The sequence below is a fragment of the Primulina tabacum genome, chromosome 14, assembly GCF_025594145.1.
Source record: "Primulina tabacum isolate GXHZ01 chromosome 14, ASM2559414v2, whole genome shotgun sequence".
Classification (NCBI taxonomy): Eukaryota; Viridiplantae; Streptophyta; class Magnoliopsida; order Lamiales; family Gesneriaceae; genus Primulina; species Primulina tabacum.
The window spans coordinates 4253029-4278879 of NC_134563.1; the positions used below are offsets into that span (position 1 = coordinate 4253029).

At 36.1% G+C, this 25851-nt stretch overlaps 4 protein-coding genes across 15 annotated transcripts; 2 read left to right on the top strand and 2 right to left on the bottom strand.

The window, feature by feature from the left end:
• Positions 1–1817: 1817 nt before the first annotated feature.
• Positions 1818–5687, top strand: LOC142525223 (ultraviolet-B receptor UVR8-like). Of its 11 annotated transcripts, XM_075629428.1 has the most exons (8): positions 1818–2102; positions 2180–2321; positions 2874–2912; positions 3016–3308; positions 3401–3750; positions 3836–4237; positions 4603–4990; positions 5249–5687. In XM_075629428.1, exons 4-8 carry the CDS (start codon positions 3087–3089, stop codon positions 5489–5491), a joined length of 1605 nt encoding a protein of 534 aa, XP_075485543.1. In that variant the 5' UTR covers positions 1818–2102; positions 2180–2321; positions 2874–2912; positions 3016–3086; the 3' UTR covers positions 5492–5687. The 11 variants fall into 11 exon arrangements, with proteins under 11 accessions (XP_075485543.1, XP_075485547.1, XP_075485542.1 ...); XM_075629432.1 differs by having other exon boundaries at positions 1818–2321; positions 2995–3308; XM_075629427.1 differs by having other exon boundaries at positions 1818–2321.
• Positions 5688–8958: 3271 nt separating this feature from the next.
• On the top strand, positions 8959–10809 carry LOC142525224 (putative pectate lyase 5). The gene is made up of 4 exons (XM_075629437.1): positions 8959–9144; positions 9279–10016; positions 10118–10256; positions 10339–10809. Exons 1-4 carry the CDS (start codon positions 9035–9037, stop codon positions 10558–10560), a joined length of 1209 nt encoding a protein of 402 aa, XP_075485552.1. The 5' UTR covers positions 8959–9034; the 3' UTR covers positions 10561–10809.
• A 2811-nt stretch (positions 10810–13620) lies between these two features.
• LOC142524682 (T-complex protein 1 subunit epsilon-like) lies at positions 13621–17699 on the bottom strand. The gene is given in 10 exon segments (XM_075628734.1): positions 13621–13956; positions 14071–14184; positions 14273–14439; positions 14613–14715; positions 14839–14891; positions 15010–15142; positions 15397–15745; positions 16357–16622; positions 16624–16676; positions 17424–17699. Coding segments are annotated over 10 exon segments (1608 nt in total). The 5' UTR covers positions 17623–17699; the 3' UTR covers positions 13621–13785.
• A 1667-nt stretch (positions 17700–19366) lies between these two features.
• On the bottom strand, positions 19367–24422 carry LOC142524365 (actin-related protein 3-like). Of its 2 annotated transcripts, XR_012814876.1 has the most exons (9): positions 23873–24422; positions 23234–23699; positions 21738–21884; positions 21070–21162; positions 20700–20819; positions 20395–20505; positions 20063–20287; positions 19794–19943; positions 19367–19711 (listed from the first exon to the last, which is right to left on the bottom strand). XR_012814876.1 is itself a non-coding variant. In XM_075628319.1 (8 exons), exons 1-8 carry the CDS (start codon positions 23920–23922, stop codon positions 19863–19865), a joined length of 1293 nt encoding a protein of 430 aa, XP_075484434.1. In that variant the 5' UTR covers positions 23923–24421; the 3' UTR covers positions 19367–19862. The 2 variants fall into 2 exon arrangements, 1 of the variants encoding a protein (XP_075484434.1); XM_075628319.1 differs by having other exon boundaries at positions 19367–19943; positions 23873–24421.
• Positions 24423–25851: the final 1429 nt, after the last annotated feature.

Below are 25851 nucleotides of genomic sequence, written 5' to 3' on the forward strand. Positions count from 1 at the left end.
TGTTGACGAATTGTGAATTTATTGCACATGTTATCTTATTTATTAGACCGATGAGATCAAAGTTGACCTTGTTGTGGTTAAAGTCGGTTTAGGTATCTTACAGTTCGGTAACATACGAAAGTAACATATAAATTATATTTTAGACATATTTATATGTTTTATAGTTGTTATGTGTGAAGTTATATGAGTTAAATGCCTTGTTGATTTTATGTTAAATTATTTGACATCTTTTATGACATGATATTATGGCATTCATGCTATCATTCTTGTGACTCTTTCATATTGTTATATTGTATACTTGGCACATGTGGTTATTTCGAAATCAACTGGCGGGTTTCGAGTTGAATTATCTCTGATACCGAAATTATTATTGTCTATTTTCTTGATATATTTTCTGTGTGATATGCACTTGAAATATTGACATTATAGATTATTCTTTATTGTGCCTTCCGGTTGTATCGTTATCAGCTGTATAGAGGCCGAGTCCTGGGTATTTGATTGGACACAACACGATATACCTTGCATACTTGACAGCGTCATGCAGCTCCCTTATGTGTTGTTGTTCGAGCATTACTCATGTTGTTGTCGTACTATTTATTTGCTTATATTCTCATGTTGTTATTGAGTCATGTTTCATACATTGCATAATTCATTTTATATATGTTTGTGCATTATTTATGTTTATTATTGATATTATTGAACTGTTTTATACAAGAATCGTAACATCAGTATTTCATTTTGGGGAGCTACAGTGGTTGTTGTTGGGCACCTTGTTGGGTACAGAAGAGCAGTTTTGCAACAACAGGAGAAGGTTGTGCCCGTGGAGCTCGTGACTGAGATAGGATTTCTCGGTGGCCAAAGTTGAAGTCTCCCAGTTAGTCAACTTTATTATTTGGAGTTTGGCCGGAGAGATGCACCATACTTTTGTATAGTGATTTGTAGTTGTTATGACGTATTTAGATTTATTTTATGTTGTTGTGAGCCTTTTCAGTTATATTTGAACTGCTGCTTGTGAACTGTTGATTTGTGTCTGGTCGGCATTTGTGTGTTATTGTTTATGAATACAACAGAGTTGTCCTTGAGTCATTTTTTTTTTGCTCGTATTTTAAAATTTTTGGTATATCTTATTTACGATAATATCATTCCCGAAATTTTTTCAGGCTATATTTTTATGTCTTTTAAATCATTTATTGCTGTAGATTTAAATTAACATGTATCAATATTTAGGAAAAGGAAAATTGGTAATTTTTTACTTAAAAAAACAATTTTTACTTATAGAAAAATTGTATCAGAGAAAACTCACAAACAACCTCGGAGGCAAAGATGAATGGCAAAAACTTGTGTGAGACGGTCTCACGGGTCGTATTTTGTGAGACAGATCTCTTATTTGGGTCATCCATGAAAAAATATTACTTTTTATAGTAAGAATATTATTTTTTATTGTGAATATCAGTAGGTCTCACAAGATACCTATTCAAGACGAATTTGTAAAATTTAGGATGACATGAGTTGATATTCCCCGACGTCGTGTGATCGATTCTCAATCACCAAAATATTGTGGAGTATGTTTTGAGGATTGGTGTTTGATATCCTTTTCTTGGATCTTTACTTACTTGTGCGCATCTCTCAATTTAACCTTCTGATTGGGTTAAAAAGAACCACCATCGGTAAACCTTTTAAGAAAACAAAAGAGAGAGAAGATGCACAAGCCAAAAAGCAAAATAAGCTGACACCTCATTTTTTTTTTTTTTGTGTTCCTTCTAAATTACATTCCATCCGAAGGAGAAAATAAAGGCTTATATAAATAACTTCACATATTCACTCGCATACTATCTTTTCTCCGCAACTATTTTCTTTTATCTTTTATTTACATCTCTCAACAGAGATTTCTTCAAAGAAAACATCCCATCTATAGAACCATTTTTTTTAACCTTTAATCATATCATATCTGAAAATCACCGGAAAATATCACCACAAAAATCGTTTGATCAGATAGAGACCCAATTCAAGATTCTTCCTTTTGATCGGAATTGTGACTGTTTTTGGTGATTTTTTCAACTGATGCCACATGGGTTTTGAGGAATCATTGGCCCCTTTTGCATGTGAACTACGTTTCTGATTTTTGTTTCTTGATCCGTTTATATATCCGATGTACAGCAATATGCTCTGTTTATTGCAGTTGTGTAAATTGTCACTTGATCTTTGGTGTTGAATGAAGAATCGGACTTGTTTTTATTGATCATCTGAAGATCCTTTGACAAGTGGATTGTTAAAGATTGGGACTTTTGTGGTCAAATTGTGTGTGGAAGGGGTTGATTGTGGTGATCACTCTTGTCGAATTGTTATCCGATCATTATTAATGTTTTAAATTAATTCACTATCTGAATTTGGGTATTGCAAACCTTTGGGATTTTCTTGATGATGAGTGTTTTTTTTTTGTTTTTACCTTTTCGGTTTGAAAATTCGTTTCTTTTGGTTGTGGAATATGCTATATGGAACTTTTGGTGTGCTTAAAGGCACGGTATTCTTTATTTACAGCAGACGTATAATTTACAAGTAACCTTTCTTGTGAAGATGCAATTGCTAAGTGTTTGATTGCAAGATACTATTTGCTTTGATTCTTCTTGTTTGATTGTAAGATATGATATTTTCGATTCCTCAGATGGGCTTGCGACTTTATGATTATTTCAGTTTAATTGTCCACGATGTATTGATTGCTTGGTGAAAACCTGCATTAGTTCACCACTGAATGACACCGAGTGACAATGTTGATGTGGGAATTTACATGCAATGATCTGGACTTGTATGAACAATGTAGTTTGGTATTGTTCAATCAAGGTACGTTTTTTGATGACTTTGTTGTTTTACTGCAGGTTTTGATAAAAATTCTCTGGTCAACTCATAACTCAAAGGTATGTCTCACTCCATCATGATAAGGGCTGGCTTCTTTGGTGAATTGAGCTTGAATTCGAATAATGTGACATAATGGTGAAGGATATATGAAAATCTATGCAGGTGCGTTTGGTTTTCCGGAGAATTCAATATTCATTTCCCCCAGTCAGGCACTGCAGGAGTAAGTGGTGCTCATGGATGCCTCTACCGGTGGAACCTCGAGTGTTCAATACCACAACATTCCAGAGCAACCAATTACTTCACTGTCTCCCCCTCCTGTAACATATCAGAGGCAACAACGTCATTGTTTTGGAAATGTGAGCCCTGGGGAGTTTCCATTGTCTGCCAACCCTTCCATCGTTCTTCATGTCCTTACCGGCTGTAATCTGGATGCCCAAGATCTTGCAAAACTTGAGGCAAGTGTGTTTTGACTATATATTCTTATAAGCCCCCTCGAGTTTGGCGTTCGAATTGATGATGCTGCTGATTATCATGATTCTTTTTGCAGGTAACATGTTTCTTCTTTAGGCAGCCAGCGTTCTTTTCTCCCGACCATGAGCTCTCATTATCAGAGCTTGCAGCTCTTGACATGTGCCAGAAGAGAGCTATTTTTAAACCTATGACATTAGAGCAGCGTCAAGATTTGAAACAAAGATGCGGGGGATCTTGGAAACTAGTCTTGAGATACTTGCTGGCTGGAGAAGCATGTTATAGGCGGGAGAAGTCACAAGCAATAGCCGGTCCTGGCCATAGCATTGTCGTGACTTCTAAAGGAGCCGTCTATTCATTTGGTTCAAATAGCTCAGGACAACTTGGAAATGGAACCATGAACGAGGATGCGAGACCTCAACTAATCAGGTTCCTAATTTACCGTTATTGAAGTTGACAACTGTAACACAAGGGTTGCTGATATAATAATGCAAGTGTTCTTTTTGTGATGCAGATCCTTGCAAGGCATTCGTATTATTCATGCGGCAGCAGGGGCTGATCGTACAATGCTAATTAGTGATACGGGACGGGTATATGCCTCTGGAAAAGATTCATTTGGGGAAGCAGAATATGGGGCTCTAGGAAATACATTAGTAACTACTCCCAAACTTGTCGAATCTCTGAAAGACATCTTTGTCGTGCAAGCTGCTGTTGGAAATTTCTTCACCGCCATATTATCTAGAGAAGGCAGGGTCTACACATTTTCTTGGGGAAATGAAGACAAACTTGGCCATCAAACAGAGCCAAGTGACGTGGAGCCCCGTCTGTTGCTGGGGGCGCTTGAAAATATACCAGTTGTTCAAATTGCAGCTGGATACTGCTACCTTCTTGCTTTGGCTTGTCAACCCTCTGGCATGTTAGTCCTTCATTTTGTTTCTTTGAATTTTGGGGTGGAGGGAAAAATATAATTTTTAGAAAATTACATGTAAGCTTTCAAATTTCTTATATTTGGTGCAAATGCTTCCCCCTCATCCCGGCTGGATCTACCCCCCGTCAATATTGTTTGTGTAAGTGTTTTAAGGAAAGAATATATATAATCTTGGATAGATTTGGTCGTTGCTATTCGAAACTTTCTGCACGTGCTTTTAAAAAGTTTTGGTCTATTTCGGGTGAGAATCGATTATCACTTTGATTTTTTCATAATTTGCCCATTTCCTTTGGTTGGTTTCTATTGTTTTTTATTTCTCTGATACGGCTTGCTCTTCTTGGTTGACATATCAGGTCAGTGTACTCCGTGGGTTGTGGATTGGGTGGGAAACTTGGACACGGCTCTAGAACTGATGAGAAACAGCCGAGATTAATTGAACAGTTTCAAAATTTGAATCTTCAGCCAACAGTAGTTGCAGCCGGTGCCTGGCATGCTGCAGTGGTCGGAAAGGATGGAAGAGTTTGCACGTGGGGTTGGGGACGATATGGTTGCTTGGGCCATGGGAATGAAGATTGTGAATCGGTTCCTAAAGTTGTCAAAGCACTAAGTAATGTCAAAGCAGTTCATATCGCGACTGGTGACTATACAACCTTTGTCGTCTCAGATAGTGGCGACGTTTATTCCTTTGGATGTGGAGAGTCGTCCAGTCTCGGACATAATACCGCTGCTCCTGATGAGCAGGTTCTTTTCCAAAATTCCAATTGATTTGTTGTGATAATATCTTTTAAGTTCATTCTCAAACTGCAGGATAAACGATAGACGAAGACACTCTCTTTATACATATGTATATATATATATATGAATGTAATATCTAACAGTGAATTTTAAACTAGACTTCACAAACTCTATTACAATGATATTAATGCTTAGCCAAATCCAGTTGCAGGGAAACCTCAATATATCCAACGCTAACAAGTGAAGATTTTGTTCTGAACGCAGGGAAACCGGCATTCAAACATATTGAGCCCGGAGCTCGTATCCTCGCTAAAACGTATGAACGAAAGGGTTGTACAGATCAGCCTCACAAATTCCATATACTGGAATGCTCATACTTTTGCACTCACAGAATCTGACAAACTATACGCATTTGGCGCGGGTGACAAAGGACAACTGGGTGTGGAGCTCGTTGCAAACCAAACCGAGAGGTCGAACCCAGAGATGGTCGATATCGGTCTCACGTAACAACTCGTCCCCCGTGTTTATTGCTGCACGTCTGTGTTTTATTTATCATTATTAATCATGTGGATACCATCACACATTGCTGCATTTACTCTCTGTATTTCTATGTGTATTTCATGTAAATAGAAACAAATGATTGTCAAGAAGGTAGGAAGGATTTAGGAGCTGCTGAATTATTAAAAATGTTAGAAATTCTTTAGCTCTTTGCCTCAGCCAGTAAATATTTTTTCTAAAAAAAAAGAGACATTTGTCAAGGTTTTTATGATTCTGACCATGAATGAAAGAATTGCTATAGTTATTTTTGTTTAAAAATTATTATGACAAAGAACCCGTAGTTGTTATCTTTCGATGTGTACAGACAGACTAGATTACTAAAACCATGGTTATGACCTCCAATCTATGAAAGGGGTGCCCTACCAAATTCAAACCTTGATTTTATCTACCACACAAAGTGAATCATGTTGAAGCCTCCAACATTGTTTTTAAATAGCATATTCAAATGTTACATTTACTAAATAGAGTTATAACATCTATTTTCTACAAGCATTCTGATACGACTTTCCTCCTCTAAACTCATTCTCGATGGCCTTACCTCGCGCTGACCCCGATAACCGTGCGAGTTACGTGCAATGCATGTTCTTATTAGCAAAAGAAAGTTTTGAACAAATGATTAATTTCGAGAAGTTGGGCATTGCCTATTTTAGATATGGCAAAAGAGTGTGAACAAATAATTAATTTTCAAGAAATTAGTATGGAATCTTTCTAATATGGGTGTGCTTAGCTCTTTGCTATCATGGAGTAACATATGACCCTATCCTCCACATCTCCACATGTGCATTCCCCAACTCAACCAACACAAACAAATTATTGAACTTGTGACTAATGTATAATATATCCAAAACCTTGGAAAGAGGATAATGGAGAAATCAATTCAAAATATCTATAATTGATCTGTCGTTATAATATTCTAATTCTACGAGGATATATGTTGTTTCTATTTCAAATATTTTAATTTTCGGGGAGTAACGAGTGTCCACGCAAGAAGAGATATCGAAACGTCACTCTTTGATTGTTGTGTCGTTTAAAATATCTGAGTTTCACAGTTATCAATAACTATAACTTTTGTTATAACAACAATCGTTCAATCATATCATGAATGTACACGTAGTGTGTGGCATATAACATTGCTAGTTTTAATCATGTCATGTCTAGTGTTTATTTTGGAGATGATAAAAATTGTACCTAGTCTCATATTATTATGCATCAATTCGACTAAAAGAAATATTATTTCTTTAAATTCGAATATCTATTCTATTTTATTAAGGGTGAGGACATGATAGTAACCATCTAGGAAGCACACCAATTTTTTCTTCCAACTTTACTCTTATATAATACTAATATTACACTTTTGTTTTTTTTTTTAAATTCAACACACTTTTTTTTATTTTTATTATTTTAACAATTCAAATATCAAATTAGTCCCTTCATAATTTGTCAAATTTCATTTTAGTCCATCGATAATGATAAAAATTCTATACACATACATCAAGTGTCCAGAATAACTAATAATAATAATAATAGTGGCTAAGATTTGTTTTGAAATGAGACAACGTTTGGTGGGCCGTGAGGACAGATAACTATCCACATGGGGAGCACATTGCTCCCCGGCCCAATTAAAAATTCCACGTCATAAATTTGACCAACATCGATACATGAATTATTATTATTTTTAATTTATAAATATATAAACTGGCCGGGTTTATCAGTAGCCATACCCCAAAACCATGTGGAATTTATTTTTTCTACCTTGCCATTTAATAAGTGGGGGACCTACGATTCCCATTTAGGAGCCAAACTAAATAATTAAATTTCGAGGTTATATTAATAATTACAGGGTGTCTGTTGTATAAATAAATCGAGTCGACTTAAAAAATATTCGATATTAAATTACTCGATTCAAACACAACCTAATATTTGATCGAGTTCGTGTAGGACATAATCAACTGAATTTCCCATGCCACATTTACTTTAAAATGTTACTGGGTTGTCTACAAAAATGTCGGCACATGGTGTCTTACTGTCTTAAATGAATCAGTTGAAATTTTCAAAATGTTCTCTAAATGCAGAAGCACAAAATTGATTTTTGTGAGACTGTTGAGCAGGGCGGGCAGAGAAATCATATGTTGAATTTAATTTAATAAAAAAATACTCATTTATTGATAAAGTAGAATTTTTTTTTTCAAACAGAAACTAATCTACAAATCATGAGAAGATACATTCATCAACCAATGTGGATAATTATCTTCACCCCAAGTAAACGGTAAAGATATGATAGAGCAAAATACTTTAAATAAAGAGCGACTTTGTTTGAACTTCTACAAACATTACGAATTTTTATAAAACAAACAGAATGAACAAGTTCTCAAATGTTCAAGATACGAGAACTATCATGGTTAATATCAAGATAAGAAAGAACCCAATTTACCTTAAGCAACTGGTTGATTCTCATAAGATTATGTTTCCAGGTGCAAATATCCTTCCAAACGGCCCAGGATTGCATAACAAACAACTCAAAATCATGTTTTGAGAAAAGTAGAAGATATTCTTTCTTGAAGTTTTTGGACTTTAAAATAATTATCAAAGGTTATTTTATTTTAAAGGGTACGTCATAATTCTTGCTCAAAATATATTTGCAAAGCCGATTTAATGAATTTGGTCAATAAATTGACTTGATACTTTTTTAAAAAAAAAAAACAGAAAATACTTATTTCTTGAAATTTTCATCATAATTTTTTTACTGAGAGATTGTTAAATTTGTGATATCGGTATCAGATAAGTTACAAGTCAGGACCAATTCACATCATAATTGAGTGACATTATTTTCTGAATCCTCCGGATTTAGCACAAACTTGGTCGATGTATATATAAATGGCAAAAACTTGTATGAGACGGTCTCACAGGTCGTATTTTGTGAGACGGATCTCTTATTTGGGTCATCCATGAAAAAGTATTACTTTTTATCCTAAGAACATTATTTTTTTTTTTTTGAATATCGGTAGGGTTGACCCGTCTTACAGATAAAGATTCGTGAGACCGTTTCACAAGAGACCTATTCTATATAAATATATACAAACTAAAAGCATCTTAGGTAAAATCATTGTTCATAGATCTTATATTTGGTATTTGAGTTAAGATGATGTGTTTCATTGTGATAAATTATAAATGTATGCAAGAGACGATGTAAACATGTCATTTCGATTAGTTCAAAATTTAAAATATTTGAATTAAATCGTTATCAAATATTATATCTTTTCATAAAAGGGAATGGAATGGAGAATTTAATTGATAAACTCGATTCATTATATTTGTAAGTACTGCATCATATCCACATGGAAAGATGCATGATTTCAAATCATACAGAGAAAGTAGGGCCAAATTGCCCATCATTAAATTCTTCCAACCTATATATAAATCATCGCAACCAACTCTAACCAAACAAGACACAGGCTTCCTCATTTTACAAATTTCCCCCCATTTTCACCAAACATGAAAATCCCACTTTTCTCTGTTATATTACTTCCTTTATTCTTGAATGCAGCTTCCATATTATCTTCACCAGTTCAAGATCCTGAACTAGTAGTCCAAGAAGTCAATGAGTATGGACTCGAAACACATTCTTGAATTCTCGAGTTTAGTTAAACATGATGATTTAATATTTATTGTTTTTCCAAATTTTCTTGGTCGATAACATGCATTCAGTGTAACAAAGTGTCTCTATGTTTTTTTGCAGGAAAATCAACGTATCAAGAAGGAACTTGGGATTTCTCTCATGCAGCACGGGTAACCCGATGGACGATTGCTGGCGTTGCGATCCTGACTGGGAAAAGAACCGCCAGAGACTCGCGGACTGCACCATTGGGTTCGGAAAACACGCAATCGGTGGCAGAGATGGCAAGATTTACGTAGTCACGGACTCGGGGGATGATGCAGTGAATCCAAAGCCAGGAACTTTACGTTATGGTGTCATCCAAAACGAGCCATTGTGGATCATTTTCACCCGTGACATGGTGATCAAACTCAAACAAGAACTCATGTTAAACTCATTCAAAACCATTGATGGGAGAGGAGCAAGTGTACACATAGCTGGAGGACCGTGCATCACCATACAATTTGTAACAAATATCATCATCCATGGAATAAATATACATGATTGCAAGCAAGGGGGGAATGCGTATGTGAGGGATTCACCCGAGCATTATGGATATAGGACAGTGTCCGACGGAGATGGGGTGTCGATATTCGGGGGGAGCCATGTTTGGGTCGACCATTGTACGTTGTCTAATTGTCGCGATGGCCTGATCGATGCCATTCACGGCTCCACGGCTATCACGTTGTCGAATAATTACTTGACTCATCATGACAAGGTCATGCTTTTGGGGCATAGCGATAGTTATACACAAGATAAGAACATGCAAGTAACCATTGCCTTCAACCATTTCGGAGAAGGGCTCGTGCAGAGGATGCCAAGGTATTACAGGGCGATGAGACTTATGTTTCTTAAAAACTCATAGGCTGTCAAAAATTTGGGTTCGGGCCTAAAGTTTAGGATTTTGTTGCCACGTTTTGCAGATGCAGGCATGGGTATTTTCATGTGGTGAATAATGACTACACACATTGGGAAATGTATGCAATTGGTGGCAGTGCAGATCCTACAATAAACAGCCAAGGCAATAGATTTCTTGCACCAGACAGGGTGGAAAATAAAGAGGTGACAATTTAAAAAAGTCGCCCCTTTGCATAAATTCCTAAATCGGCACAACTTAAAAACGGCTTTAAATTTGCTTTTTCAGGTGACCAAGCATGAGGATGCACCCGAAAGCAAATGGAAGCACTGGAATTGGAGATCAGAAGGAGACCTTATGCTAAATGGGGCATTCTTCACTCCATCTGGTGCCGGTGCCTCGTCTAATTACGCCAAGGCATCTAGCTTGAGTGCGAGACCATCGTCCCTGGTGAGCTCCATGACCGACGGAGCCGGTGCACTCAGTTGCAAGAAAGGTAAACGGTGCTAGCCAGCTTCAGGCTGTGTCCTCGAGAAAGCCCATTAAAACAAATGGGGTTTCAGAATGTGGCCTATTAATTGAATTTTATAGATGCATCAGTTTCGGTTACTTAACTAGCAATTGTAACAACCTCAGCCTGTCCCTTTCAAAATGACAAACATTTAAGAAAGTATAAATGTAAGTCAAAAGTGTAAACAAGGACTGGTGAGTTGATCATGGAACTTTATCAATGAAATATTTTAATATGAGAAATCAAGTTCTTAGAGTTCGGCTTCCGATTCAATATTTTGCAATATGAACTTAACTCTCCAACATGTGGGAACACATCCCATGTTCAGGAATGAACAACTAGAACGTGGAGACATTAACGGGTGGCTCAACTATGACAGACCAACATATAACGGTGGGTCAGAGCTCTGATACCATATTAAGATTTGGACTTATACATAACTCAACCTCAAAAACTAGCTCAAGAGGGAGGATTGTCCAAGTAAATATTTAGTGTTAGCTACTACACCATGTCTATCAGACCTGAGACGACTACAATTGCAAGTACAAGAAAAAGTTAAATTTAATCGAGTTTAAAATGTTCATTGGGTCGAGTTAAGGGTCGTAACGAGAGACAGTTGTGGCAAATCTCTTCCTACTCAAAAAGAAAAGGATGGGTTTCAATGGTCCGTTTATCATGCATATGACATGTATAATTTCTAAGTTCGACACTCCAAGAGACTATAGCAGAACAAAAATTTTAACAAGCAAAGAATTATATCTTTCTCTGTACTCTGTATGAACTATATCGTTCCAATCTCACATCATTCAAGAAATTAGTAGGTAAAGGGTGTCGTTATTGACCCACAAGGGGGTTTTCCTCACATGGAGAATGATTGGCTGATAATCAATTTAACAAAAGACAAAAGCTAAAAAGCACTTAGGCCACTTCACAACTTCAGAAAGGACCATGTTTTAATCTGTGGATGGAATTCCCATCAATCAATAAGACAATAACAGCACATTTGATAAAATTTCATTGTAAAGTTAAAAGCCTATTGTCTTTACTCCTCAACTATCACTAAATCTAACAGAGTGCCATGTAATTCTCTTTTCACGTGTAATCAGGGGCGGACTCAGGATTCTTATCGTCGAGATGGGTTCCGGCCCCAGGCAAAAACGATAGTCATTAATAATAAATTTTCTAATATAATGACTGTCGGCAAATGGGTGCATTAAATGGTAGTAAGTGTTGGATACGCAGTGGAGAGTTCAAATATGTTTTTGCTTTATTTTTATATTATTATCTCAAATTACCATATATGGAATCAATAATGACATGATTATCGACATGCATTTTAGCATACTGGTTATCGGAAGGATGGTTACCATGTGAAAGGGCTCCAACGAGTCATAAATGTAAACCACCAACCCTTTATTTATGACAACATGGAGGTGGCAAAGGCACGGGTAGGGATGTAATCGAATCGAGCCGAGCCGAACTCTTGAATGTTTGAGCTTGGGTCGTTTATAATCGAGCCGAGCTCGAGCTTTATTTAACGAATATATGTATGGCTCACGGGCTTATTCAAGCCTTTATCGAGCCTAAACAAACTTAATAAATATGAATTATATATTTAAATTTTCATTAAATTAATTAAAAAGTAAATTATATATTTAAAGAAAAATATATTATTCTTATTAAAATTGGTAAATTTATTATAATAAATAAATTTAATAGATTTTTCTATATATTTCATAAATAATATGCAAAATCAATAAATCAAATATCAAAACTATTATTTTTCATCTAAAGATTACTCATGAACTTACCAACGAACATGTTCACGAGCTAACGAGCCGAATACTGTAAAGCTTGAGTTTGGTTTGTTTATCTTAACTAGCCTCATTAAACGAGCTCAAACGAGCTTTTATCGAATCGAGCTTCGAATAGCTCACAAACGGTTTGGTTTGTTTGCATCTCTAGACACGGGGTTGCCCACTTAGCCATAGATAGGATATCAAGATTCAAGAATTCAAGCCTCCGTCGACATTTACTGCAAGTAAATTAATAATGCATACATATGATCCAAGTGTCAAAGTACGCAGACGGTAGTTGCATATGAGATGAATAGTGTGACCCATTATGTCATAAAATTTAACAGTAGGGTCAAGAGCAATCCAGCTTCGTATGAATGGAATATCCCGTCCCGCAATTTTAGACGCTAATTCATTGTACATTTCAGGAAAAGATCAATATATTTTTATCTTTCACTGAATTTTCATGCAAAAGGCAGTCGTTTCTTTTAATGTTGTATGGTTTTAAATCTAGTTTCCTTCACCTTTTTGCTTTCGGAGTTTGAATGCATGAATCAGTTTGTGACCGGTATCGTAAGAATTTACATCAAAATTTGGAATTTGATTAGCTGTTGGTACGAGTGTTTGCAATTGATTTAACTAGTTCTACGTTAACATTTAACTTGGAGGTTTTGATAAATGTTGATTTCGTCACACATGTCAAAAGAATGTACATAATATATTCTACAATTAAAAATATTTCTAGCTACCAAATCCGCAACCCTTTAAGCCTTGAAATTTTAACATACACAAGTTCTATAGTAAGGATCCAGTAACTTACGGTAACATTTCATCGGATTTTGGTAAATTAAACCGAAAAGTTTGTCAGAGATATGTGATATAATTAAAATGATGAAGTGCGGATTTTCAAATTTCAAATGATGTATAATTTTACTCAAAAAGTGAGTAATCGTTGACAGGAAAGAGTGGAGAATAGCTTCCTAAGCAAACACGGTAGACAGAAAAAGACAGCCTCAAAGCATGGTACTGGACAGATCCATCGAGTCTGAATTGGTACCACCAATACCTTGTACATAAAGTTGACCCACAAAACAGAACATAAAGGTTGTCGCCCCAAAACAATGTGCTAAAAATGCATTAATGAATTGCATATTTAGGGGAAAAAAATTGGCAATTCCATAACAATCTTGAGGCAGATTCTCCAAACAGGCAGGCTGAATTTTTTATGGGGGTTAGCCTTTAAATTGCTGACTCAAAAACAAAAAATTCAATTTAGTGACATAAAGCCTTCCATAGAAGAAACAAAAACGATCCATCGAACCTCAGTAAAATTCAATACAAGAGTGATTGAATAATGAATCTGATGAGCACAGGATGAGCAAGCATACAGACAGCAAAATTGTTGCATCAAGTACATGACCGGTAAAATCAATAATCAGACGGTGAGATGACATCATCAATTTTTAGGATCATCTTGACAACTTGAGTGGCTAGGAGAATCTGCTGTTGTTTTCCGATGAGAGTCTCAAATACGTTTTGTTCTAGCATATCGTTTGTGCCCACATCGTTGCAATCAATACCACAGCAGTGGTTGTTCTCCTGGAGGAAGTATTTCATAAATTACTTTGCATATAAATGATTACATCGACTAATTAGGGTGTGGGGGTGCTCAATCACCGAGGAAAAACCCCAACAGGCGATGGTCAAGATTACCTTGATTTGCTGAGATTTGACAGCTGATAATGTTTCTATAGGCTGTAGCCCACTGTTCTCCGCCAGTGCCATGGGGATAGCATCTAATGCATCTGCAAATGCTCTAATGGCATACTGGAGAACCCAACATGTAAAAAAATTCAGCTTAAGAGATGCAAGTAACGAGAAGCAAATATATCACATGTTAGCTTCTACGCCTCACCTGCTCAACTCCAGGGTATTTGTCAGCAGCGGCTTCCACAGCAATTGAACAAGAAATCTCAGCAGATCCACCACCATACACTATGGAATTGTTGCGAATCAGATTCCGAGCAACACACAATGCATCATGAAGACTGCGTTTTGTTTCCTCTATCATCATCTTGTTACCTAATACAGCATACAGAATCCATACATCGTCTCAATTTCTGAAATAATACCGATTAAAAGTAGCTACACAAAATAAGGTGAAAAACAATAACCAACACGACAGTATTAGCACAACATATATAGAGCAGAAAGCAAAAAAGTAAGAATGGATAAAAGAGGAATAAACAACCCACCACCACGGATAAATATGGTTACAGCCCTAGAATTTGCGCAGTGCTCAATGTAGATCATCCGATCTTTAGTGGTGCCGAACGCTTTTTCACGAACCAAACCAGCCTGCCATGCATAATCAATTTGAAGACAAGGGTAGAGATGTGAGATGCAACAACTTGCAAACTGAAGAGCTTACAGGTATTGTCAAAATATATACAATAAAGAGACACAGGTAGGAGAAATTACTTTGCCTAGTTTCTCTGGTGTCAATTCTTGAAACCTTGGCACAATTCTCCCACCTGCGCCAAAGTCAAGCAACATTGGCAATCATGAATCAAATAGTATGGCAAAAATTAACTTAGAACTAGAACAGCAAAACTGTCAACTTAGAAATAGAACAGACAAACTGAAACAAACCTGTTGCTATGGCAATTAGTTCTAACTCTACACCACCAACCCATCTGACAGCAGGTAAATTTCTGTTCATTAATAAGTGGTTTGCCTCATCATCGAAACCCCATTGGCAAATGACCAAGGTAGCTCCAACATCCTGCAATCCAGTGAGTTCCATCAATGTAATGCCTGCTTTATTTTAACTGACAAAGTTCAACAAAATAAGGAAAGAAGGGAGAGGAAAATCAGGTAGTGTGTCCCCGTTCCTATGGAAGATGCAGGACAGAACCTCATTTAATTCTCTTTACAAACAAACATAGTGAAATCCCAAACAGCAGCTACTTCCAACAACCTCAACTCCAACATATGTCATCAAACAATCTCAAAATCAACTGAATATGTTAGGGTTACCTTGCATTTTTGAACCATATCATCAAAATACTTTTGCTCTTGCTGACGTAATATTTGGAATTTTTCCACACTGTCAATATCAACCTTATGCTTAGTCTTCGGCTTAGGAGGCTCAAAGGGACAAGTCAAAATGGCGATTTTCGCATCCTCAATTTGTTTTGGCATCTGAGGGTGACTCATATCTTTGTCCACGATAATCCCATAAATTAGTTCAGTGTCCTCTAACTTTCCACCGACTTTTCCCTCCACTTTAATCAAGTCTAGATTGACATCCTTCCTCTCTAAATCTGCAACAGCGACCACTGCTTTAACAGCAATCTCTGCCAAACTCCGCTTGCATCTATTCACTCTGCAAAGCAAATTTGGGGATAATACAATACACATAATGCAGAAGCATTAGATACTTGCATAGCTACATGAGAAAACATAAGTAAATCAAGGGGAAATTTCAAACATTCTAGACCAGCCCCACCACCCGCTTCCGAAAACCCCACAAAATGTTAAGTAAAGACAATAAAGGCAAAAGAAACAAAAAGAAAACACATAAAAAAATTATAAAGTTAACCGTAACAGGTTGCAATGATGAAACATTGTTGATACTGAAATTGAACGAAATGAAAGATAAACAATAGGGATCAAAGCGGAACACTTAGGTAAATTGTAAGATACATTACAGCTCATAGATACCAATATTTAATTACTAGAATGAACGTGAACGCAAATAAAATAAATCTAGGAACTCACAAACGATTTACTTCGTGAATTCAAGTATGATAAGTAAAAGCTCTTGTCATACAAAACTGTAGCAAAGAGTTTGGAATACATGGACAAATAAACACCTGAATAACAGGGATAGTGTAGGATTGGAGGTCATGAAGCATGCGCAAAAGACCAAGAACACTATAAGATACACTCGTGAAGAGGTGTGATCTGAGATATGGTATAACAAATGGCACTTACATCTTGGAGGATAAAGTTGTCATACAAGTATGAACAAGAGATTCAACATCTGTTGCACTGAATTCATATTTATGGGCTATATGCTCCAAATGTTCAAAAGCAATCCTGGAAGCCATTTCATATCCTTCTGCAATTCGTATAGGATGAATTCCGCGCTCCAATAGTTTCTCAGCTTGTTCTAGAAGGGAACCAGCCATGACTACAACTCCAGTTGTTCCATCACCAATCTCATAGTCTTGACTTCGTGACAATTCAACCATCAGCTTAGGCAATTTGATTATCAACATCCATCAGCTCCAAGATTGTTGCACCGTCATTTGCTACATCATACAGTAAAAAAGCGAGCAACTTTTATGTGAAAATCGCATGTTGAAAAACTAAATCGTGCAACAATTTCGAAATTTAGCTTTTCCTAATAATAATAAGATAGTGACATTCCTGTTTTCGTTATATGTCTCCATTTCATATGGAAGTAGACACCCCCACACATTCAGTAATTCCAAAGTATCGAGTGAGTCATATAGATGTAGGATATTTTCTATCTATAACACGGCAAAAACACCAATCCAAGTGCACGATTAAAATCTGAGATCGCTACTGTGGTATAAAATAAGATTAGTACTTAAATCAATATTCTTAGCACATGGAAAGTATAGAGTACTCCAAGGATCCCCAAATGCACAGCACAAAATCACAATCGAAAAATCACCCCTTAAACCCTAATCACAGAATGCCGCTCTGATCTTTATTTTTTTATTTCCACCCAACAAATATCAATAAAGTAAGCTAATACATTGCACTTATATTCACATGTGCACATATGAAGCCTAGAAATTTACCAGATCAAATTTTTCTCATTAAAAATACTCAAGTGACAGAACAGCTCATCATTGAGCTCCGCTAATCAACACAACTGGAACACAGATATAAATGAAAAAAAAATATAAAGTACCGACTACAAACTCAAACTTTGCCAGTAACAAGAAGAAAACCAACTAAAAAAATCTAGCAAGTCCTCACCATAGACACAATCAGACCAATTATCAACACGAGAACTGCACACTTACTGATAGTAACGTCACCATCGGGACTCTGAAGTATCTTATCCATGCCTTTGGGTCCAAGCGAGGTTCGTAGTATCCGAGCTACAGCTTTAGCGGAGGCAATGTTCGATTTCTGCGCATCGAGACCTCGCAACCTGGTCTTCTGCTCCTGATCCCTCAGTATGATAAACGGCCGTCCAAATTCGTCGAACGCCAACGCCATACTCGGGCCTGATCTTTGAACTTGGAAATGAAAAGAGTGTTGGAGGGAGCAAGTGAACTATAGAAAGAAATGTGCCCTAGTCAGTGGCAGTATCGTAATTTTGTAAATAAGTATGGATTCTCTCAAGTTTCGAAAAATCGCTTCAATATGGGCCTTAAAAGTTTGTCGTTGGCCCGATAGTGAACTTGGGCTTGGTTTAAGTCTAAGGTGGCTGGATTTATCGAGCTTTTTGAGGATTGTTCCAACATCAAAATTTATTCCATATCTAGTGGGTATTAGAACTAAAAATAATGGAAAACATACTAACCAACAAACTTGAAATTTTTTGTCCCAAACCAAAGAATTAAGAATCAAGCCACAAAAAGAGTGAAAATTACATATCTATTGTGTTGGAATTGCCTTCTTGACACACTCTTCACGAATCTTTTGTCGTCAACTTTTTTGTTCTCTTGTGAGACGGTTTCACGAATCATTATCTGTGAGACGGGTCAACTCTACCAATATTCACAATAAAAAGTAATACTCTTAGCATAAAAAGTAATATTTTTTTTATTGATGACTCAAATAAGAAATCTGTCTCACAAAATACGACCCGTGATACCGTCTTACACAAGTTTTTGAATTTCTTTTCATTAGACACAAATTTAAGATGTATGCGGTTACAGAAAAACTAGCTCTTCAATGCTACCGTATCCAATCTCGGTATTGAGAGAAAGCATGACTTCATCCTCTAAATCATCCATGTATACTTGAAAATTCAGTAGTAACTAAATGGTAATTAAGTTAAAACACATACACTCTTATTCATCAGAAACAAGCATACAACATTAACTACTCCACATTTCAAAAATGAACTAAAGTTTTAGATTGTTATTTATGTCAAAAGTTGCCAAAGAGTGTCGAGAAGCATTTGGAAACTCTAATGATGTCTCTAAATCTTAGCATCCGTGAAGCCATTAGATTCAACTATTTCTACTTTGAGGTATTTTTTAAAACATGGTTTTACAGATTTTGTAGCTTGATAACCACAAATCTACTTTGTTGTATTTAGCATTTGCAAGTATACAAATTATAATTTGCAAGAAATCCATGTGTCAAATTCACTAAAAAGTGCATGCAAAAAAACCCAAAAAAATATGGGTGTTTAACTACAATTTAGTTCATTTTTGCCTAAAAATTCGAATCAACTTATATTATATCTGTTTCACAAAATTTCGAACAAAACCATTAAATTTTATGACCAAACCAACGGATTGGACTCGGATGACTAATTTTAAGCTACATATTTCATGATAAATTAGTGCATGTGAGTCACATCAGAATTGGAAAAAGCGGAATTACCTTGATTAAAGATGAGTAAACATTTTAGTTTATGGTGAACTAGAATAATTATAATTAAAAAAATATATATTAAAGTTAATTTGCATTTTATGAAATTTTACTAACTTACCAAAAAAATATAAATTTTAAAGATATAATTATGTTTATTTGAGCTGAAATTTGTAGTACATAAATTTCAATTCACTAGAAATATAATACAAAATAAAAATCAAATAAAATATTCATATGTATAAAAAACCATACTAAATTAAAATAATTTTTTACATGATTTTTTTATGTTAATGTAACATTTTTATCAAAATTTGAACCAAACAAATTTTTTGGTTTGATTTCCGTAATTACTTGAAAATCAATCCAAACCATGCAGCTTGGTTTGGTTTTACATTTCTGAACACCCTACCAAAAAACTACTAAGATCAGTTGGATTGGAACATGTAAGGTGAATGGTAACAAGTGTGTAGCAACTAAATCATCGTCGAAAATTGTTTACAGCATCGTGATTATTGTACTCCAAGAAGGAAAACTATATACCATTAGACCGCAACAGACAGACCAATCAGACAATACAGTGATAGAACTATTGAATTTCAAGGATTTAGAGTCGTTCTTCCCAAATAAAAAACAGAGGCGGGACCACTGGTTCTGGAAAAAAAAATTTGTTGCTTCCCTTTGAAAAGAATACAAGAAAACCTCCATTTGCCATACAATAGACTGAAAACGTATAGTACATTGCTTCCCGGAATCCAACCTGTGAGAGAGATGAAAATTTAAGCACATTTGGCAGCAGGACTTTAAAGAATCAACCCCGAAACAAGATGGCGTGATAAGACCTGTCATGTTCCAATTCCATCCATATTGAAAAATGCCTTTGATATCTTTTAGTTTGGTTTGTCTTGATGTCAATACATTCCTTTGAATACAGGATTTGTTCGGCATATGCTCGCTCCATGCTCCTCGTACTCTGATTTAGTGTGGCATGCCTGAGTCGGGCAAAAGAAGCAATTTTCCGATGTTCATATCAACCAAACACAGAAAATATGTATCAAGTTTTGTCAACAGTCATTGAGCATTGCACGCCGTATGGGAAAATAAATTTTACCGTGAAAAACTCAGAAGTGGAGGCAAGTACCGAGCCTCCAAACCAAACTGCATATCTCTGGATAGGGTGACTGGTGACATTTACTTCCACGGGTTTAGCCTTCACTTCTCCACCAAGCCGAGCATCTGATGCAAGAACTCGAGTGTCCACAATCTTTTTTAGGTCCCGTTGCAACCTTCTGTGGAAGTCTTTAAACATGGTTGATCCACCAGATAATACAACATTCTGCAATATTATGAAAGCAACTCTCAACAGTCCCCAGAAGTAGTGAATTTGAGAAAGGAAGCACACAAAAAAAACACAATAGAATTTGATCAAATAGTTCTTGGCACCTTGTACAAGGCTCTTCTTGTATCTATTGGTGCTGATTGAATGCATTTGTCTATGACATCTGGTAAAGGGGTAGTGAAATCACTGCTATAAATTTCAGGATTGAAGAAGATCTGCAAACAAAAGCGAAACGAATATTGGGATGATAGGGCTGCCAAACAATTTGTGGAATTCTAACAAACGATGTATCAACATGCAAAGTGTGAGCCATCCTTTTCAGAAGCTTTTGGAGGAAATTGCTCCATTATATGACATATCATGGTTGTATATAAGGTAGCCAAGCTTAAAGTGAATGAATAAAGCAAACCTCAGGGCCAAGGAACCGCTCATAGCCTATATCACAAGAATATGGAGCCCCTGTCTTTGGCTTAGTACCTCTCCACTGCTTAATATATTTTGCCGGCTCTTTGTCATGCTTATTAAACTCCTGAATTTATCAAACTTAAATACCAGTTAACAACAATTTCGGTATGTCACTGAAAGATATAAACTATAAAAAATATAAGTCAAAACATGCCAGTGTAGGTTAGCTTTTTTTCAGTATCATCCATCCATCCATTAACATCCGAATCAGAAATGAATGTATGTGTTTAGAGTAATTTCTTGGCAATTGCAAATAATGGTATATTACATGAAAAATTTGATCCATTCTGAATACTAACGTAGTACAGACGCACCTTGACAATGTCGGAAGATGTGTAGCAATACATTTCCTTCACCTTCCTGGCTACTTCGAAGGACTCCTCAGGTGGAACATGTTCTCCTCTTTCCTAGATGAAACTACATCAGGAGTAATGACACAAACAGTACAAGAATCACAAAATAAAAATGGTCCGAACCTTCACCTTGAGGGTAAGCAATTCATATCTCAAGACTCAGCAAAACAGCAAAAAATATAAAGTATCAAATTTTTGTTTCTTGAAAAATATTTTTCAAGATACAATTTTCAAAGACTATGAAAAACCAGAATCCCAGATGTTTTTGGAGACCATGAAAAAGAGCAAACAGAAAAGAGGACAGATTTTAAATCATGATGAGGATTGTTTCCTGCTTGCCATCTGAGATCACTCTTTATAAAGCTTGCTAATTACGGGGAAGCAACCATGCCAGTTGTGTTCATGACATTCATAGAAAGTTATTTGAAAATGAGGCAGTAAAGCAATTATCAGACCAGCATGGTAAAAAACAGTTACTGCAAGGAAAAGTAAAATAGCAAAGCTCAACAAGAAAAAATAATGTCCTCTACTCCAGGAACTCAAAGGAATCTTATTCAGAAAATCAATGGATATATTATTATCAATAACAATACTACAAGACATAAAAATAATAAAGAAGCCGTACTCACTCGCATGAGCTGCTGCACAAAAAGAGTGACATCTTTCCCTGCAATTGGAATCGACTTGATGCTGCTCCCAACAACATAACCATCGGCAACTGGTACAACATGAGTTGCCCCATCTCCCACATCCACTACGACTCCTGTCATCTCACACTAAGAAAAAATGTTTAAGAAGATTAAGTAGGCGGCAACTATGCATGACATTATTAGGAAAAGCCATAGTTCAATTATATGATAAATAGTTTTTTCTATTGTTTGTTTGTTTCTTATGCTCATCATATTCTATGCAACTGACGATTAGGCGCTGCAACTAAAAGTTGCATGGAGAGGGAAATGTGAATGCACAATGCAGATTAGATATGCGAGCTCTAATTAATGTAAATTTTTTTAAGTCCAAAGATAGAATAAAACTTCAAAATCAGTTAATTGCGGAGTATTTTCAGATAACATTTCCACGCTAGAAATACTACAGAAAAACACAAATCTCTGGGATATAATCCTCTAACGTCCCCACTCAATGGAAAATACATGTTCAGGAGTTGAGGATGTACATAACAAGGAGGGACAACCGTCCGATTTAGTTCAGCGCTACAGCCTCGTCAATTATTAGAAAGATCATGGATTCAGATCTCATCCTTTCCCCCTTGCTAAAAAAACATACGAGGAAGTTGGGCACGACATTTAAAGATAAATCCCATCATAAAAATATTAAATATCTCCACACAGACTTCAAATTGGACTTTTGTTCCAAACGTGGCACTAGAATTAATTAGTTGAGCAACATGGCATTAACAGTATTTTTTTCTAAAGATACGGATCATCCAGAAATTAACCCGCAAGTCATGATCTCAAATAATTATACAATCATCTAGAAATCAACTCACGATTCATAATTTACCCTCAAAAAATTATTTCCTTCAGATAAATGTCTGAAGTTGTTGCAATAGTATTCTTAGACGGTATACTTTCTTCTCTTAAACTTTTTTTCCTTCTATGTTCGATTGATATCTATTTTCTGTAATATCTAGCTTCAATCTTACCAAAATATTAACAATTTATAGGCTTCGTATCACTTCATCTATTCATCACCCAAATGTACAAAAAATAATCTTCCCTGAGTTGAGCTATCTTCAATTCCAATGTGACCGTTGTTAATATTTACGTGAATGACAATTTACAGATTATTCATAGCATCCGTATATGATCAGACGTATCAGTATCCTTTTAGAGAAGGGGCCAGCTCTCAGCCCAAAATGTTCAGTCAGATAGCAAGTACAAGACTCCATTCATATTAACAACTCTGTATATGCATGTTCACGCAATTCGATCCGACACAACTTTTATGACAATTCAGCGAACAAAAACTCCGCAGCTCTTTAAACCATTTATCACAATTCCAACGCAATTCTAGATCTGCAAGTTTTAACACTCAATTCTCCAAACAACGTAGGGAAAGAAAAGATTGAGTTTATATCACCTAAGCAACTAAAATGAATCCTAACCTTCGATGTTGTGTAGCCAGCAGCCAAAGCAAGCACAGGCTGCACCGCGATATACAGCCCCGGAGCATCAAATGTCTCAAACATGATCTCCGCAGTATGCTCTCGACTCTCCGGAGCTGTCAACGGACTCTCTGTCAACAAGAAATAGTGATCTTCCGGATTGCAGCGCAAATAGTTGAATATACATTGCTGCCAGAATCTCTCCATTGCGTCCCAATTATCCACCTGACCGTTCTTGATAGGATAGCTCAAGTTATAAATGCTATTAGATTTAGATCTAGAAAAGGCTTCCTCTCCAATATAAAAATCCAGATCCGCCATCACACCAGCACTATGCTGCGCCAACCAATTGCTGCCCTTGGAAGAACTAGCTCGAGGCTGGTTGAGAAATGACTCGTTTACTGCAACTACGGTAGGAAGTATAAAACTTGGCTCTACATTTCCAGCAAAACCCATTTTTGTATACCTGAAACAAAACAAGAAGGGAAAAAAAAGTTAAATCTTTAGGCAAACCACCTGAAAATGAACCAAGTACGGCCAATTGCAGAAAAATCAGCTTAATCATCGGGGCATTTCAACGAATACTTCAACTGACATAGCATAAAGATTGGAAGGAACAATAAAACTTTGACTAATTACCCAGTTCCATTATCAATTACTATAGCAGGGCGACCGGTGGCAGGGTCCATGCGGCACAGACACAAAAAAAAGATGTTTCCGAGTTCTCCGAAGGGATTCAAGAAAACAGGCGATCATGGTCGTTGAGATACCAACGACAGCTTTATATCGTCCATTTCATCGCGAAACCATCAAATCACCGCCGCTGGCAAATCATGCAATCATCACCTCCGCCTCCACATAATCAATCGGATTCGGCAGTATCTGATTATTTGACAGCTTGAAAAATCGATGGAGAAGGATCCCTACTGCGTGAAAACAACCGACGATTCCCGGGACCCTTTTTCTACGAAAAGTCGAGACAACAGAAGAATAATTATGTGAATTTAGGTGGAGGTCATCGAAATCTTTGTCTCTTTTGTTGGTGTGGGTTGGGGGTAAGACTAGTAAACGGCGGTGGAGTGCAAGTGTGGGGTGGTGTCGGCTCTACGGAAGTTGGAGTTGGGAAATGGAATGGAAATGACGTCAAATGGGGTGGACATCAAGTTAAGTTAGGTGCAGAATTTCTCATTAATGGGTGCACGAGGTTGTGCCAAAACATTTTTGTCTGAACTCGCAAAAATTAAAATATAGACAAATAAAAAAATCATGTGTTTATTTAAAATAGTTTAATAAATATATATATATATATATAATTTTTTTTTTCTATCCATCATTCTCTGACGAACTTGTCTGACGTTACTTGTTCATTGTGATTTATTTGATTAACGCGATTTACGAACTATTACATTGGTAAGAGAGTTTATCTGATACCCATCGAAGAGCAACGACCGTAGATTCTCACGTCATAGAAAAACGAACTCCACTTATTTAAAGTATATATTAAAGAATATGATGAAAATTAAAATCCAAATTTTGGGTGTCTTAATATTTGGAAGAGTGCATTTGGCAGGAAGAATGAAGGGTGAAAATGATCTTTTGGGTAGGTAGTGATAGATACGTAATGGATACCTTTTTTTTCTGAAAAACAAATATAAAATAAATTTATAAATTGGTTGTATAGAATAAATCCAGGAATCATAGTCCAACTATTGGATGGGCTGGACATGGGCCCACGACTACCATCTATGGAGCTGTATGCTAAAGCCAGTTTGGAACTAAATCCCAACATAGAAGGGCAAGTTCTTATCCTGGGCCAGCTTCCTGAGGGGTTAGGCCCAAAGGTAATAGGATATTTTTCATTTAAAAGTAAAAAAAAAACAAAACAAAACAAAACAAATTCAAGCTCTGTATGGTGAGACTTACTTCTAAGTTCTAATAAAAAATAAACAAAATTTTATGCATAATTTTTTTTAAAAAAAAATTTATTTTCATCTCCAGAAATTCTGTAAAATGATCGTCCATTCGAAGTAATTTGGGATCCATATCTAATTCTAACGATAGAGACGTGTCATGGAACCAATTCATTCTTGAAAAACATTCTATATTTTTTATGACGATGGAATCCACGGCCGTTATTTTCATTTTGTACCAGTGAAACTCTGACACTGATGTAATAGTTTGTCAACTACGCTATTTGACATACTCGTAAAAGTGTTGAAAGTGTGATTTGAGATACAATAACTTTGTATTCTTGATTATTTTTAGAGTATGCATAACATGCAAAAAAGTAAATGTAATATATAAAGATTGGAATTTAAATATGTTATTAATGATGTTGAATTAATGCTCCATCAGATAATATTCTAGGTACAAACGTTTGTCCAAATGTGAAAATGGCAAAATAAAAAGAGTAGATTTATTGTGAGACGGTCTCACGAATCTTGATCTGTGAGACAGGTCAACCCTACCGATATTCACAATAAAAAGTAATACTCCTAGTATAAAAAGTAATATTTTTCATGGATGACCCAAATAAGAGATCCGTCTCACAGAATACGACCCGTGAGATATCGTCTCCACACAAATTTTTGTCAAATAAAAATCAACGAGTTAAACAG

Coding starts and splice junctions, on each gene's coding strand:
- LOC142525223 (XM_075629432.1), top strand. CDS start 3,087: ATGGATGCCTCTACCGGTGGAACCTCGAGTGTTCAATACCACAACATT. Junction 3,751..3,835: donor GCGAGACCTCAACTAATCAG/GTTCCTAATTTA, acceptor TTTGTGATGCAG/ATCCTTGCAAGGCATTCGTA. Junction 4,991..5,248: donor CCGCTGCTCCTGATGAGCAG/GTTCTTTTCCAA, acceptor TTCTGAACGCAG/GGAAACCGGCATTCAAACAT.
- LOC142525224 (XM_075629437.1), top strand. CDS start 9,035: ATGAAAATCCCACTTTTCTCTGTTATATTACTTCCTTTATTCTTGAAT. Junction 9,145..9,278: donor GTAGTCCAAGAAGTCAATGA/GTATGGACTCGA, acceptor GTTTTTTTGCAG/GAAAATCAACGTATCAAGAA. Junction 10,017..10,117: donor CTCGTGCAGAGGATGCCAAG/GTATTACAGGGC, acceptor CACGTTTTGCAG/ATGCAGGCATGGGTATTTTC.
- LOC142524365 (XM_075628319.1), bottom strand. CDS start 23,922: ATGGACCCTGCCACCGGTCGCCCTGCTATAGTAATTGATAATGGAACT. Junction 23,700..23,872: donor GTAATTGATAATGGAACTGG/GTAATTAGTCAA, acceptor GTTTTGTTTCAG/GTATACAAAAATGGGTTTTG. Junction 19,944..20,062: donor CCACTTCTGAGTTTTTCACG/GTAAAATTTATT, acceptor TGCCCGACTCAG/GCATGCCACACTAAATCAGA.